We start from the raw sequence: 16411 nt of genomic DNA, 5'->3' as shown, positions 1-16411 counted from the left end.
CCTGATCTGCCCCCCAACCCCTTCCCTCTTCTCCTCCCCAGACTTACCAGCCAGACTCTGCTTTCCAACCTGCCAGGCTGCATGCATGCACGCAGCATTTAATCAGCGACATTATCAGTCACATCAGCCAAAAAAAGCTGACTGCTGATAATGTCAATTTTGCTTTTGATCGGTGCCAATCCGACATGAACTGATACATCTGTGCACCTCTAGAGAAATTTCCTCCTTGCTGAGTGACCAGCTGCCTTAGCTCTGGTATTTGCCCTTCCCTGTCACACGTATCGATGGTTTTTTAACAAGCAACTTCCAAGGAGCAATCATATACAGAGATCTCAGATCTAGAGCAAGAAATAGATGAAGAATAAACAGGACTCGGAATTCAAATTATTATAATAAGAGAAGGGCAAGTCTTGTGCTTAAAGCATAGGGATACAGGACTCTAGTTCTTTGGCTCTGACAGACTGCTGGCAGGGGCGATGTGTAGGGAGATACATGAGCACCCCTGAGCATGGCAGTGCACCTCCTACAAAAAGGCACCGCCTACACCCTCCACCACTGCTGGCAGCATCTGCAGGAGCTCCCGTTTACTGCCACCATGCTCCCGCTGCCTCCAGAAGCACACATCGTTCATGACTGCTGATGTAGCTGTGTGGACATCGTAGCCTCTATGCCCCAAATTCTATTTTTCTGGTGAAGATTAGTCACACTAGATGCTGAAAGTTTAATCCAGGATGCTGGGCTGACATAACCATGACAGTCCAGGAATTACGAGGCAAGTTTTTTTTGTGGGTAATACTTTTTAGTGGACTGTCTAGTTGTCTACATACATTAGACAAGCTTACAAATGCAAGACCTGCTTGGGCTCAAGGAAAGTTTACAAAATACCATCAAAAGGTAAGCTGGGAAACAAATATTCATAAACTGGCTGAACACGAGGAACCAAGGACTGAAGATTGGTATTGAATTTATAGCATACTATAATTTACTTGATTCCTGAAATTCTGCTTTTACCCTACAGGTGATAATGACACTCTCCTCCCTTTTGATAGGTCTTGATTTCCCATTAATCAGGTTTCTTTTCTTCTATTAATTGTCTGCTACACATGGGAATCTCTTCTCCAATTTCACACCCTGCAGTTTTTAATCATTGCTGGGCCTGCTACTTCCCTCAGCCCTGAAGAACACCTTGAAGATTCAAAGCATTTTAAGCATCAGTTACACCCTACTACTCCTAGTCAGAGTCCTGTGAGCTGCAACACACACCACAGCAAGCTACAATTAAATTTCAGTAAAAAAGTATGAAAATTACAGCACAATTGAAAGAGTGGAGAACCCACCTGCTGTTAAGACAGTCAGGACAGTAATAATTTTTGTACAGGGAACAAAAGACTTTTCACAAAGTCTTGACACATACTGTATTTTCTTGCATATAAAACACACCCTTAAATAAAACATACACCTGGTTTGTTTTTGCAACGCAGAATGTAGAAAAAGGTTTTTCCAAGATAATGGCCCACTGTGAGACAGAGCAAGTGCTGCTGGAAACACAAGTCCATGTGGCAGCATGAACTTCCTGGTGTGACAGACTTCCCTCCTGCGTTACATGAGGAATAATGACTTGCATCTGAAAACTTGTCTAACTCCGTCGCAGCTACATAACTGGTTCAATGAAAGATATAACTCTAAAATCTTTGCCATACTTCCCAGGTGCTCTATATGTTTCTAAGAGGTTAGGCTTCAGAACATACCCAAGGGCAAGTAGCAAGACTATTACTTCTTTATTACAAGTAGTTCTTAATAAATCCCTACACCTAAAATGTCGGTTCCACATCACAAGCCTTATCAAAATACTATCATACAGTTCACTTGCTGCTTCTGGCATAAGCTACAGTGCTCAACCAATAGCTACAACTGTGAGAAAGTTAACACAAGACTCCACCCCTTCAGTTTGCTAAGCAGACACAAGCAGCAGCCATCTTGGCAACTTTAAGGCATACAGTATTTCCAGGAGTGCTGCTTTTCCAAAAAAAGAAACCGCTTCCATGCTTCAAATGCACACCCCAATTTTGGGGAACAGAGGGGGGGGTGATTTTGGGGAAAACTACATCCAGTATGTGAGAAAGTGTGGTAATTCAAATACATATCTTTATTTAAATTTCCATCATATGTAATTTTGAACACTGGACTGTACTCCCACTATACTATAAACTAGTGGCTTGTAGCCTTTTTAGCCTTTACTACTCCATTTTTTTCGTTTATCAGAAACTCAGCTAGGAAGCGCAAAGCTACAATATAAACTCAGAAAAGATAAGAAGGGGTGAACAGAAGATTAAAAAGTTGAGAACCACTTGCTGGTGCTAAGTGAAGACTGTGGCACCAGAACCATACCCTGCCTTCCCCCCTCTTTCTACCATCCACACTTTCCCTACTCCTGGTCCATACTCAAGAAGATGAGGGCAAGCCCTGAGGCTGCTTCTCTGGGTCTTGTACGCTGGCAGCCAGGGCCATGTATGCCTAGGGCCCTTCCTGCCAGCCCTGAGAGCACGGTTGGAGGTGTGGGGACAAGCCAAAGGGAAAAGCATGGCTCTGAACCACACATCTGCCTTCCTGACGGAAGTGGAGTGCACTGCTCAGTGTGGGGGGGGGGCAGGCAGCAGAAGCCAGCAACAGTGCTGGTCCCCAAAGGAGCAATAGCAAGCATTGTTTGTCCACAGGAGGCTGGGGTAGACACAGCATGTTGGACATGGGGAAGAGAATGATTACCTTCTCACACAGGAACTGTGGGCTGCAGCAACCTTAAAGGGATCTCATAGCACCCTGAGAACCTCTGCTTTAGAGTACATGAAAAACTCGACATTTAAAACCGAAAAACATCTGAGAGTCAGCAGTGACTCCCAAGAGAATCTGAATGTCTATACAAGGCCAGTGACGGTGAACTGGGGCACCGATTATATTATAATTATTCATGTATACTTTTTCCAGTTTGTTCAAATACGGTTTCCAGTCATGTTATTTTTTTATGTGCTATAATAAATAGTTTTTAAATGGGGTGCCACTAAATTCAGAAAAGTTAAGGAGGGGCATTTGAGTCTAAAAAGTTGAGAACCACTGATTTAGAGGTTAACCTCATCAGGGCACAAACTGTACATTTGGACAGTCTGTAACAATGTGGTCTTGTTACAATGTTCACTAGCCCTGATCAGAAAGGTTACATTACATTAAAAAATCTACATAAGAAAAACTTAGGCACTTTATTTCATAAATGTTACCCTTGTTTCTTAGAATCAATGAGTCGGAAGGAACCTAGACAGGTCAGCTAGTCCGACCCCCCTGCCATGGGCAGGAAGGAGCATTAGGAGTGGCAAGAGTCATAAGACCTCAGCAAGGTGCCTACCCAGTCTCCTCTTCTTATGCTACCTTACTTGAAACATCCTATGTACAACTGTAATTCAGCATACTTATTTACACAACCACATTTTTTTCTGATAGAACTGTGTCATTCACTATGCAATACAGTGCATTAAAAGACACTGTTCTCTGTAGATGAGGTCAGCAACCTATGGCCCACAGGCTATATCCAGCCCAACACACAAAACAAAATGTGAAAAAAGCTTAAGTGGGCTGTGAACTTAGACATGGTATAAAATACTTTAAAGCATTCAAAAACCAAGCCTTGTGGTATCTCAAGTTAAAGATGAACAAAATCGCTAGTCTCAGTTACCTAACCATGAAATGGAAGAATTACACCTCACAAGGTGTAGATTAGCAAACATTAATGAACTTAAGTAATAAAGTCCATCAATAAACTTGAAAGAAAATTCACAAATATGTATTCAGTGCAAGATATGGGCAGTGTAAAATAACTAAGATATGACTGAATGATCAAAAAGAGAAGGTCCACCTTTAGCACTATAATCCTAACGCTTCTTACATTTAAATTCCTTAACTCTGCAACCATAATACTATAACATAAAGGTTTTCTGGCACACATTTCCATGTTAAACACAGCAAAAATTAACTCCAATACAGAGAATTATTTTGGTCTCTATATGGGGCAATCAGAGGGGTTGGAAGCTATAGAACTGCAGCAAACTTCCAACAATTGATCAGTAACTGGTAGCTGCATAATTACCTGTTGTGGATCAGTCATAGTAGACTGTGGGACAGAGCAGGGGAGAAGGGAAACAGACACAGAGGAATAAAACTCTGCCCAGGTGCTTTGTGACAGTTTCCAAAAGCATAGAGCAGCAGTTTTCAACCCCTGGTCCACAGACCCCTAAGGGCTCACATAGCCAAGGGATCCACAAAAGATGACTATGATCAAAGGTATACAAATACCCACACTTACAATTCAAAGGTGTCTGCACCTCCATTTGAAAATTTGTAGGGGTCTGCAAATGAAATGGTTAAAAACTACTGCTGCAGAAGACCATTCAAGATCAAAAAGACTTGGTTCAGTTTCAATGTTTGTATTTTATTTTTTTCTTCTTTGGTGGGGGGACATAACTCCGAAGTATGGTACCACAACGGCCAAGAGAGAAAATTACAGGGTTCCAGGGATATCAGGTATGATCATCTTCATGAAACTTAATCCTAACAAGCTTTTATCACTGCCTACAGTTGGTTCAGGCACTGGTTAGTTTATCAAAGTCTATTTGAAACAAATTTTCCTAGGAATAGCTAGAAGCACCCCTCTAGATTTTGCAGGATAGGGGTCCCACTGTGTTATTTCTCAAAAGGTAGAAAGAAAAACTTTAAAGTAGATTAATTTAGGGTCTGAACCTTTGCTACCCAACACATCTGGCATAGTAATTCACTTTTTTATGAACAACTCATCCTGAAAACAAGCCTTTAAAAATTCTTGGACCCCAGTGAGCTGAAAAATGCCATTTAAACTTGTTTTTCCCCCCCTTTTTGCTGTTGTGTGACATGTTAAGGTGACCTTTTTTAAAACCAAGCACAAAAATTGTAACTTTTTTGATAAGTAATCAGCAAGGGTTCACTTTGGCTAGAAACAGACATCGCCTATTGAAGCAAATCAGCAGCACACATTTAGCAGAACCGAAGTCACCCCATGCCCCACCCTTGAGGGTGCAGGACAAGGGGCAATGTAATCTCCCCACTTTTCATGTTCAGCCAGAGCTGATCTCCACAATCACAGAGGACAGGAGTGGGAAAAGCAGGACTCTTCATCCTCATCCAGATCTGTCTCCTGCAATCACTTGGGAGCAGGTAGGGCTGAGTGGGAAAGACCTTTTCTCTGTTCAGCCAGACTCATCCATCAGTAGGGAACACTGACTTCCTTGCTTACAGAGAAGCACCTCAGATTACCTAAACTGTGTGGAAAGCAGACAGGTGAGAGTTCCTCAAGCCCCCAGAGTACCTGCCTGGGGTGGCTGGTGAGTACGAACAGCTCAGGCTGCTCTAGTCTCCCACCAAAGAGGTAACAGACATCTGCCACAATAAAGCAGCAGGGTCTATTACTACCTTTTGTTGTACCATTAATTTTCCTCTGATGTGGTGTAGTACAGGGTAGCAATGTCTATTAGTTGAACATTTATTCTGCCATAAAAATGTTTATGCGAGTGAGATGTCAGGTGCCATCTATTTGCAACCTGAGATGTAACACATCAAATGGAGGCCCTGAGTACTCTTCAACAAGCTTGTTTTATTCAAAATGTTTCCTGTTAATAAAATAATTATTTTAAGTGGTCTGACTAAAAAGTTTCCTCAATCTTTACTCAGTTTTCAGTCTTAGCTCTTAAGATACTCCACATGACTAATTTTCCAGCAGCAAGTCTTTTTCTACACTTAAATTTCACCAAAGTATACCAAAAACATTAGCACTAGGTTCAACTACTTTTAAAGAAGCAAAGTAGTCATCTTTTTTACAAAGTATCTATCATATAGTCTAAGCCAGGGTGGTCAACCCCTCTGCTTCCCCCGCAGGCCTGTGGGCCAGATCCAATCCCCAGTGTTGTGTTATCCTGTGTACAGGGATCCCCCATGGGTGCAAAATGTTGGGGACTGGAGAATGGTGACATTCTCTCCTGCCAAATTCACAGACCTCTGGGGAGCTCTGCAGGCTAGATAATGTGGCCTTGCACACTAAATTGGACTCTGGACCATTGCTGAATGCCCAAGCCCAGAGCAGGCCCCCAGGGCCTGATTCCAACACAAAGGCCTGGGCAGGTGTGGCACAAGCCTCCCACAATGATGTGGGGTCCGACTGTGGCACATGGGGCTGGATCTCACCCGTGAACCAGCCCCATGCCACTAATTCGGTATGTGGGGCCAAAAGATTATGTACCACTGGTCTACGCTGAACTTCCTAAAGAGATAACGAAGAAGAAAATTTCTAAAAACCCTCTGCCCTCCATTATACACCCAAAAACAGCAAAAAGAAAAACAAAAAAAAAAAAGTACAAACTCCACCTCAATCCTCAAAGAGGACTTGCATAAAGATATTTTACTGTTACTCTTTTCCTGTGAAACATAGCCAATTCTGTAAAACTAACCCCTGGTACAAGGACAATTTTATATTACTGAATCAGAGAAAGGGTTTTTCTCTCCCCATTTTTAATACTGGATGAATTTAACCCTCTTAATTCTACTTAACAATATAAAATTGTATCACAAAAAACCCCACAGAAATGTCAAAGACAGCCAACTATTGATCAAGACACACAAGCTTCAACAAGAAATCACTGTCTAGTGACAAGGTCAACCTTACCTGAAGAAGAACCATTTTAAGAACTTCAAATAATTATACTACTTAGTAAATAACCAACTCCTAGAAATATTACAACCTAAGAGCTTATTAGATATTATTTTAAACTTGAGTTAGTATAGTTTTCTTAGAACCAAATCTCACATATTTTGAAATCCAGCTTGAAAGAAAGGAACAGGAAAAAAGATTTTAGTATAAACACAAAACTACATTTGCATAACTATACAAGCAGAAGCACCTAGTGCTTTCAATTTTATTATCTGCCCTGCCTACTTAGTTTCTTTTATTCCCATGGTCTTCAAAGAGCAACAGGATAATGGTATTTTTGTTATACTGTTAACTGGTCTGGAACAAAAATTAAATACCTGAAACAACTCTTTAAGCAGGTTTTCACATTGGTTAATCAGTGTTAAAAGTGATAGCACAAAAATAAAACCATCATTTATATCTCAGAAAACGTGTACTCAATTTTTCACGTGGTTTCATGCTGTTTACTTTCAATAACACCCCTCTGGTCTCTCCATGTTTCTAACAAAATCCTGAAGGTCAGACTACATCCTGAGTTGTACAGAGTTGTTCCCTTTTAACTACTCAACTTTCACCTGGTGTCCACAAAAACTGAATAGAGTGACTATGGGAGGTAGTTTGAAGCAAATGGATGCCTCTGCACCTTACAGAGGCTTATCTAGGACCTCTTAGCTTATGAAAGAAGTAAATACACTTTCTGGATAAAGAGGCTTACTGCTCCACATTCAACACCTGCTACTTAGCTGGTCTCTATCATCTGTCCTACTGCTGTCCCTCAGATAATACTGAGACAGAGTTCAGAAAACACACACAAAAGGTAGGCAACAAAAATAAGTTAATTTTTCAAACTGCAGTTCCACACCTACATAAAGAACAGAAGTGATAGGTAGAAAGTTTCATTTTCAAAGCTCCTGCCTGCTGCTCAAGTCATTATAAAATTGTCCTTTTGATGACAAACTGGTAATATACAAAACTCTGCAGGCATGTAAGAACCAAAAATATCTATTTTCCCAATAAAGTATATTTTTAGTTCAAAATTAAATAAATAAACTGTGTAGAAAACTGATCAACACATACAATCTTCAGTGATTATACGAATTTCTTTAGCATTTCAACGCAACTAGAACTGAGATTTTATTTCAATTGTTAGCACCAAAAACGTATTAAGAATAGTTTCTTAAAACCTGATAACAACACTACAATAATCAAACCTGGGAACTGTATTAGGTGATATTCCTCCTATTTTAGTGCATTAAAACTAGAAATCTGTTACTATTTGAGAAGCTAAATATTAAACAAGGATTGAAGTTGTAGTTTCTCAGCTAACATGAAAATGTTATTCAGATCTACAATCAGGTGTTGAGGTTGTTTCTATGTAGTACTGTAACTGTAAGCTAAAATTTCATTGCTTTAAGTTCACCATGATGCTATTTTTGACTCCACACTTGCACATAGCACATTCAATACTTCTGTCAGGGCTTGTCTGTCCAGGGACTCGGTATAAAGTCAAGATGAAATAGCTACGGCAGTGAAGTTATCGCACATGAAGAGTATCCATATATGTGACCATATTTACTGGAATATAAGACGAGGAATTTCCCCAACCAGCATTGAGGGAAAAGCCGCATGTCTTATATTTGCATAAGAAGTAGAGAGGGAAGCAGGCAGCTGCTATGGCTCTGACTCTGGTCTTGAGTCCAGGCTGGAGCCGGAGTCAGACCCACAGAACCCTCCTGCAGCTTCTGCTCCCCTGCCCACTCCCTTTCCTCCCACTGTGGCTTGGGTCTTTCCAAAGCACAGAGCACATGGAAATTTGTTCCCCTGCCTGACCAACCAGCAACGTACTCTGTTGCAATGCCTCCCTGGCCGACAAGCAGTGTTGACACTGCTGCATGGCCAGGCATTGACTCAGCTTCAAGAAGTGCTGTGCTCCAGGACAAAGCAGCCGGAGCAGCATTTGACAGTAAGGGAAGGGAGCGGTGAGAAGAGGCAAAGACTGGGGAGAAGGGCAGAAGCCGTGGCAAGCTGGGGGTGAGGGGTGCACATGGCAAGGGGAGCAGGAAAGCTGCAAGGTGAAGTGAACAGGGCAAAAGGGGCCACCAACTCCATTCCGCAGCCACTGCTTTCCCTGTTGCAGCAGGGGGTGGGGATGGATTCAAGACAACCCTGAAACACTTGATGCTATACCTAGGAAATAACTACAAATTTATAAATTTGCCAAATATAGAATTTGAATATGAAATATAGAACGGTAAAAGTAACACACATTTGTTCCACTCTTTATATAACTGTTCTTAACTTCTTAAATGCCTGCAGACCACCACTCAGCTGTTATTTTCCAAACTTGCATTCAAGCTGAAGATAAGCAAAACCCAGCATACTACCTGAGGATTGCCTATATGCAGGAAGAGTCTCAAAGGTTTTGTCTACAACAGAGATGGGCAATTATTTGAGCCCAATGGCCACCCAGGGGCTTTTGATAAGCTGTAATGGGTCAGGTCAGTACTATTCCCCCTCCCCTTCCTCCACCCCGCAACAACACACCCAAACTCCCTCTGGGGCTTTGTGCACAGGCAGGGAGGAGTGTTCAGAACCAGGACAGGCAGGTGAGCCCACAATCATGAAGCTGGGTGTGGGGCAGTGACAGCTTGGGGCCAGGGCCCAAGTTGAGGAACAATCCACTCCCTGCATGCCTACCCTGTGAGGGTGGATGGGTGTAGAGGCAGGGCGATGGAAGAAGCTTCAGCAGAGCAGTTCCTGCCCAAGGTCTAGCTCCCAGCCACCTTCCAGCTGCCCCGCCTGATTACAGGTGGTTGCTTATCGCACTGGGTGGTCAGAGCAGGTAGCCTGCAGCCCAGAGCTGGAGCCTGAGCACTGAGGTAGGAGCTACCCAGCTGAAGCTCACCCCTTCCTCAGAACAGTGCACCTGGAGGAGAGGGAATTAAAACAGCCCCACCAGCCTGGGCTCCAGCCAGCATGCAAATTCTGCAGCCAGCTGGGTGCCACTCTGCTCCCCTCACCTCCTTCTCTTGCTGCCCTGATCCAGTGGGGGGAAGGCCATGGTGGCTTCAGGCAGGTGGCTCCTGCTGGAGGCAAGGGGAGCAGAGCAGCACCAGGAACAGCCCCACCAGCAGCTGTGCACGCTGGTCAGGGCCCAAGCTGCTGGGCATGGATGGGGCTCAGGCCCACAGTGCCATGGAGGCAGATGCAGGCCAGATCCAGTCAGTTGGTGGGCTAGAACCAGCCCACAGGCCAGATTTTGCCCACCCCTGGTCTACACAGACAAACTGCAATTTAAAAATGGCCTATTTCAGTTTAGTTAAAGAAAGTGTGTCAAAACTCAAATGAGCTGTTAGGCTAAATCTAGACTTCAGGGTGTTCATGCTACTCGCCCCTGATTTGCATGCCAAGCTACAATCAAAAACTGAAAATTGGGGGAGGACGGAGGGAAGAAGGGGCAGGGTAACATTAACCCACTGGAGAAGAAGGGGCAGAGCAGCACTGACCCACCTCCACCGTCTGTATGTTTGACACCCTTAATTTAAACCCATTCCTGGATCAGCTACATGGCAAGCCAAACAAAAATATGAAACCTAATTAAAAAAATGGGAGTAGTCAAACTGGAATTTACAACCTAACTCGTATCAGTTATCATCAGGACTCCAGGTTTTTCACTTCCCACGGAAAAACAGAAAAAACACGGATTTTCCCCTTCATAGGAAGAATCTGCGGATTTCTCTATTTAGTCGGGAAACCCATGGATTTTGTACTTTTGCAAAGAGCTCTCTGCAGGCTGGTAGAGTTCCAGTCTGCAAGGGGCTGGGAGGGAGTGAGAAGAGAGTGGTCAGGCAGGGGGCATCATGTGCATGTATACTGGCTACCAGGCAGCCTGGAGAGCAACTCCCATAGGTCTAAGTGGGGGGCAGGAATTGAGGACCCCACAGGGATTTGGGCAGGGCTCAGGCTGCTGCCCAGCCAGGGGGTATGGGGGGACTGGACCCCAGGGCCACAATGTGCAGCCTGTAGGAATGTAACAGGGCCTCAGACAACTTGTCAGGGAGGTAGGGAGGTGTGCTCGTTCCCTGCTGCTGCAAGCACTCTTGTGCTCCTCAGATCTGTGCACAGGGCATGGGTGGGCTGCCCACCCTGCTGCCCTCCAGCAGGGCTTCTGCAACCCAGTGCTACAGGGCAGCATGGGGCCACACAGGAAAGCTCCCTGACCTCTGAAAGTGTGTGCAGTAACAGAGAAGCCCCCCCCCACCCCTCACTGCCTAAGCCTGCAGCAAGTGGGGGAGGGGGGTTGGCACCCCCTGCAGCAGCCACAGCCTTCTGTTGGGGGCAGGGGGCTGCAGACCCATGTCCCTAGCAGCTAGGGGTCCCCCTCTTGCAGGGGGGCAGGGAAGAAGGAGCCTTTCCTTTTAACCACAGATTTTGGGGGGTTTCATCAGAGAATTTGCGAATTTTTAGCCATAGAAAACCAGGATCCCCTGTTATATAAACTAAACCAACTCAGATGGAAAACATCTTCAGTTAAACTGCTTTGAGTTTTCTTTTGAGCTGACAAGACCTCAGCTAGTCTGAGGAGAACTGCACCTCATTCTCTTAAGGAAATAAGAGAAATCAAAGTGTTAGTCTCAATTCATAATATTCTGCTTAAGCAGAACAATAAGCAGCGAAGCTTATTCTAGAGACAAACATCTAGTTGAAAACTGACACTGACATTGGCAATACAGCTACTCCTTGCTTTACATAGTAGATACATTCTTGAAAATGCAATTTTAAATGAAACGACATTAAGAGACTCCAACTATATCACAGTAGTTACCTACTAGCAGGCGGCAGCCAAACACTGCGCTAATTCAAACAAATATGTTCTCTAACAGATCAGTGATGTAATGAAAGAACTTTAACGAGGACAATGTTAAGTGAGGAGTACCTGTATGTTGTTTAAGACAATTTCCACACATGCTTTTATAAACACTTTTCATCAACATGGTTGCTCCCAGAGATTCAGAGATACCAAGTGTAAACTTTTCTAGGGAAAGCACAAACATTCTCATAATTTAAACACATTCCAAAGCAGCAGATTACCCATATTGCAATTCAAGTATTTGTTATACATAGACACAAGTGACTAAGCTACCAAGAATAAGTTACAATACAAAATGCCTCCCAAAGTCTTAGTTTCTTCTTAGCTTCATGTACAAGAAACAGGAGAAGCTGAATCCAAGTACAATATTCTTATTACATACTTCATATACCAGAAGCAGAGGTTCTAATCAGATCAGCACCTCAGAAGCTGTACAAAGTAAGGTAAGTATCAAACATTAAGAAAAAACAAGGAAAGGAAATTTGAAAGAAATAATAGTAATAAAAATATGGATTTAGCAGGCCAAGAGCATTACAAAAATCTCTATTGGCTATGTCAGTTTCCTTGTAGGCAGGATACTGACTAAAGATTTGAAAAGACACGGTAGAAAAAAAATCTAAGAACTAATTCTGGAAGGCTGGTTTAAGATATCCTAGAAAGAGAAAAACAAAAAACAACCCAGATATGCCTTGGAAAAGGTACTTGTGGGAAACTGTATAAGCAGAGGCTGACATCATCAGACAGCCAGAGTGACACAGCAAAATAAAGAGTAAATATGCAGAAAAAGAGCCAGGTTTCTGTAAAATGTCTTTTAGCAGAAAACAAATGTTATATTTGATTACTAAAGAAAAGAGGGGTCTGTGCAGACATGTCAGAACATGTACTAGAGCAAATCAAAGCATACAGACCACCAGTACTCTCCAAGCACTGTGGTTTTAAGTTACTGATGCAGATCTCCCACCAATGATATCTGAGATTTGTCTGATGGCTTTCGAATACTCTCTAACCAACTAAAAAATAAGCATTCTGTGCACTACTACACTCTATGCAGTACTAGATAGTTTTGGGGGCAAACTGAACTGCAAACAATACTGAGTTACACACCAGGGAAGAGCCAAAAAACAGTGTGGTCTAGAGAGATTAGAGCCATATAGCAGCTGCAGGAAACAAAGGGATGATTTAGTTTTGAAGGCAAGGTTTGCACCCAGAAAGTTGAATAAAACAGATAAACAAATTATAACCAAGCACTTATACTCATCACATTAAGTTGGAAGGGAACAATCCACGAATACCACTTTGGAAGCTGTTCTTACAAAAAAACTCTAACCATAAACACCTACAAAAACCATTTAATCAGACTGTTAGCCTGTGATAAACATAAATACAACACTCCTTTACTATCTAGTTAAAAGAGCCCTCAGTTTTATTTTTTTTTAAAATGTAACTTAGTACTTATAAAACATCTATTTAAGTAAGATTCAAATGCAATAAAATATAAACCAACTTAACAGCAAGCATCTCAAGTCTAAGACTGCATTTCACCCTCTATATTTAGAGAGCACCAATTTCTTGCTATTTTTGTGATGGCGGAGTCACTAGAATGAACAAAGAAAAAATTCTGGCACATAACATAAATCTGTGATGGGACCAAACAGGCCAGTTTTTAAATCTATTAATTTTAGAAGTGGTCATTATTAAAAACAACATCTATTTTAGACAAGTTCCCACTAACCTATCCCGTTTTCTAGGTAGATTCACAACATGCATTTCACAGAGGAATACAGTCCCATAAACAAATGCTAACGTACTCTGAAATTGAACAGGACTTTTTTTTTTTTTATTATTAAAAAAAAATCCATTAACATTTATACATTTTCCATCTCTTCCCAAATATCATAAGCCATTATTTTGGCCACATAATCCCATATTTAAAAGAAAAATAATTAACATCAAAATTGAATATTCAGTTTTATGATACTATGCTTCCAGAAATGTACCTCAATTTGAAGCCACCGCTTGCAAACCAAATTTATTCCAACAGAAGTTAACTTTTACCAGCGTAGATAGCAGTTATGCTGGCATGTTGGTCATACATCTTCACTCCCCCCCTCCCCCCCGCAACATGGCTATGCAAGAGGGCCTTTAACTGAAGACCTGGCCTCAGTGACCTTATGATATCTTAACAGTGACCTAGAACTGCAAAATTCAAAACATTTTATAGTATGAAAATGTAACCGCTAGCAGAAGTGCCAAATCAAAAATCAGATGCAACAGAACTTTTATAGATAACGAGATGTCTTATCCTGAAACAGTCATTTTAAATTTCTACGTTTAAAAAGAATGGTGAAATCAGGGTTTTGTGCATCTGCAGACACCCAAGTTAAATGTTTCGTTTCACTCTGTAGCAAAACACACTTGAAAGACATGGACCACAAGTCAACCCAACCAAATCAAGCATGAATGAAAATGCCTCTGCTTTGTGCATCTTGCATGTCACCTGCTGCAGAAAGTGAACTTTAGTCTTGGCACACAATTTCCAAAGACTGCAAATCAGACTAGATGGAGTTATCATAGCAAACTAAGGTCTTAACTCACTTTATACAGGCCTGGATTAGTGCCAAGAAGGGTATAAGGAAGCACTGAGTTCCAAGGTCTGGAGATTCCACTTTTCCAACAACACAACACATCATTCTCATTAAGAAACTCTTTTTGCTAGGCTTTATTGTCAAACCTGAGCCATTTGTATTGGCAAGCACTGCTTTTGGTAAAAGCAGCATGCAGTCTTAGTATCTGGATAATTGGATGCTTATAAACAAGGGCTGACCAACTTCCAAGGTACTGGGAGCCACACAAGTCAACCACAGGTCCCCCGGGTCACATGCTACATAGATGTTTCCCCCCATTTCTCCCCAATGCACCTGCTCAGGTGAACCTTCCCACAGCTGCACTGTACATTCACAGGGTGCCAGGTTCACCCTCGGCTCCCCAAGCCAAACTGTACTGCCCACCCCCTGGGGCAAAGATAGGAAGCAGGAGCTGGAGAAGGGAGGGGGAACCAAGGGACCCTGGCTGTGATGCAGTTAGAGCAATAGCTGTGGCAGCCCAACAGAAGCCCAAGAAGCACAACAGCCCTGCTATAAACAGTAACTTTCTGGAGATAGAGAATGCTTAAAAACAGAAGTAAAAAATGCGAATGAAACATCACTTTACAGCTATACCTCAAACTAGAAGTCCTAAACACTAGCCTTGGATATTGTATAACTGATTCCAGTAGTGGAAAAAACCAACCAAGAACAAGACACTGACCTGAGTAGCTGACAGTCCCTGCTCCACAAAGCTTATAGTCTGCATAGACTTCTTGAAACAAAATTATGTTTTATTTTAAAAAACGTTTTGAATATCAGATCTGCTATACGTTTGAGAGCCTGCCTTGGCACAGCCCTGACCATAAATTATTCCTGTGAACAAACGCCTGAGTTTCAGATGCATTTTACTGCAAGTTGATGACAAAGCACACCAAGGAGTCCCCTAGCCTGTTTTAATAATATCCACTAATGCAAAGGGAATAAGTTTTGATGGCAGATTCACCAGGAATTGTTTTTCTGAAATTATTTAAATACTGTAGCTATAATCCAAGTCCACACTTTCTACTTACAATGATGTTAAGAGTTTTTATATTTTCAAGGGCTTTATTCAACATTAGATGCGAATTACAGGATACAAGCTTCATTTGTCCTTATTTTAGTCAAACTAGTCAATCGAGACACCACTGTCAGGATGTGCAACATCAAATAATGACAGCACTATAGTACTTGAGAAAGTGTCCAAGCAAAAGTTTCCAGAATATTTCAGGATACTCTGATTTTCTACCTTCTTGGCAGGGTCACAAAGATGAAGAGCAAGTATTTCTGCCCCTTCCCCTGCAAATATTGAGCATCCATTTCGGGGTTTTAAAATATGCTCATCAAAATCAACTTCACATCAAAACCATTCTGCTTCAATCACGGGATACCTCATTTGGGAATTTAGCTGCTGCTCTTCACAAGAACATCCCTGCAACAGGAGAGGATCACAGAGCTCCCTAAATCCCCCTGTGCCACTTCTTCTCCAGAAGCGACTTAAACATTTGGCCCTATGACATTTTTTTTTCCGCGTTAGCTGTTAAAAAAATATTTATACACACACATACATCACTCCACCCAGCCAGATTGAGCAACGCCATCCTTCGTCCTGCACACAAACACTTCCGCCCCTTGTGAAAGCAGCGCAGGCTCCTTCAAGGCGAGGCACACAGGTCAGGCCAGAGTGGGGATATGGGGGGAGCAGGACAGCCAGCAGTGCCCGGGTACCGCAGCTGCCGTGCCACAGCGGCCGGGCGCGCGTGTGCACGTTGTGTGTGCGTGTCATGTTATTGCAGAAAGCCAGAGATCCCGGAAAGAGCCTGAACGGGGCGAACCCGCCGCCATCTTACAATGCGGGAAAGAAGTTACAGGCCAGAAGCGAAGGGCGAGTCGCACGGGGGACAGGCCCCACCGGCCACAAAAAGCCAGAGCCTTTAGGAAACCGCCCCGTCATGTAAAACGGGACCCAAACGGGTTGGGGAGAGATGCCGTGGCCTCAATGAGGCGCCAGCCATGGGGAATTGCTACGGACACCCCCGTCGGGCCCTGGCGTTTGGGAGACACCGCAGCGACATTGGCGCCTGCCCCCCTCCCCCCCGGGACCGAGACAAAGCCGCAGCCCTTCGACCGGCCGGGCAGCTCTTCACCTTGTTGATGCGTTTC

At 43.0% G+C, this 16411-nt stretch overlaps 1 protein-coding gene across 1 annotated transcript in view; it reads right to left on the bottom strand.

The window, feature by feature from the left end:
• Positions 1-16410, bottom strand: part of UBE2D3 (ubiquitin conjugating enzyme E2 D3) — a gene marked incomplete at its 5' end in the record, with an annotated part of 33173 nt that extends 16763 nt beyond the window's left edge. The window contains one exon of the mRNA XM_019552624.1: positions 16396-16410. Coding sequence (XP_019408169.1) covers positions 16396-16410 — 15 coding nt within the window. The remainder of the gene's footprint in view (positions 1-16395) is intronic.
• Between the last annotated feature and the right edge of the window lies 1 nt (position 16411).

The sequence above is a fragment of the Crocodylus porosus genome, unplaced genomic scaffold (assembly GCF_001723895.1).
Source record: "Crocodylus porosus isolate Cpor-Errol unplaced genomic scaffold, CroPor_comp1, whole genome shotgun sequence".
Lineage (NCBI taxonomy): Eukaryota > Metazoa > Chordata > Crocodylia > Crocodylidae > Crocodylus > Crocodylus porosus.
This window is presented reverse-complemented; position numbering and strand designations above follow the sequence as displayed.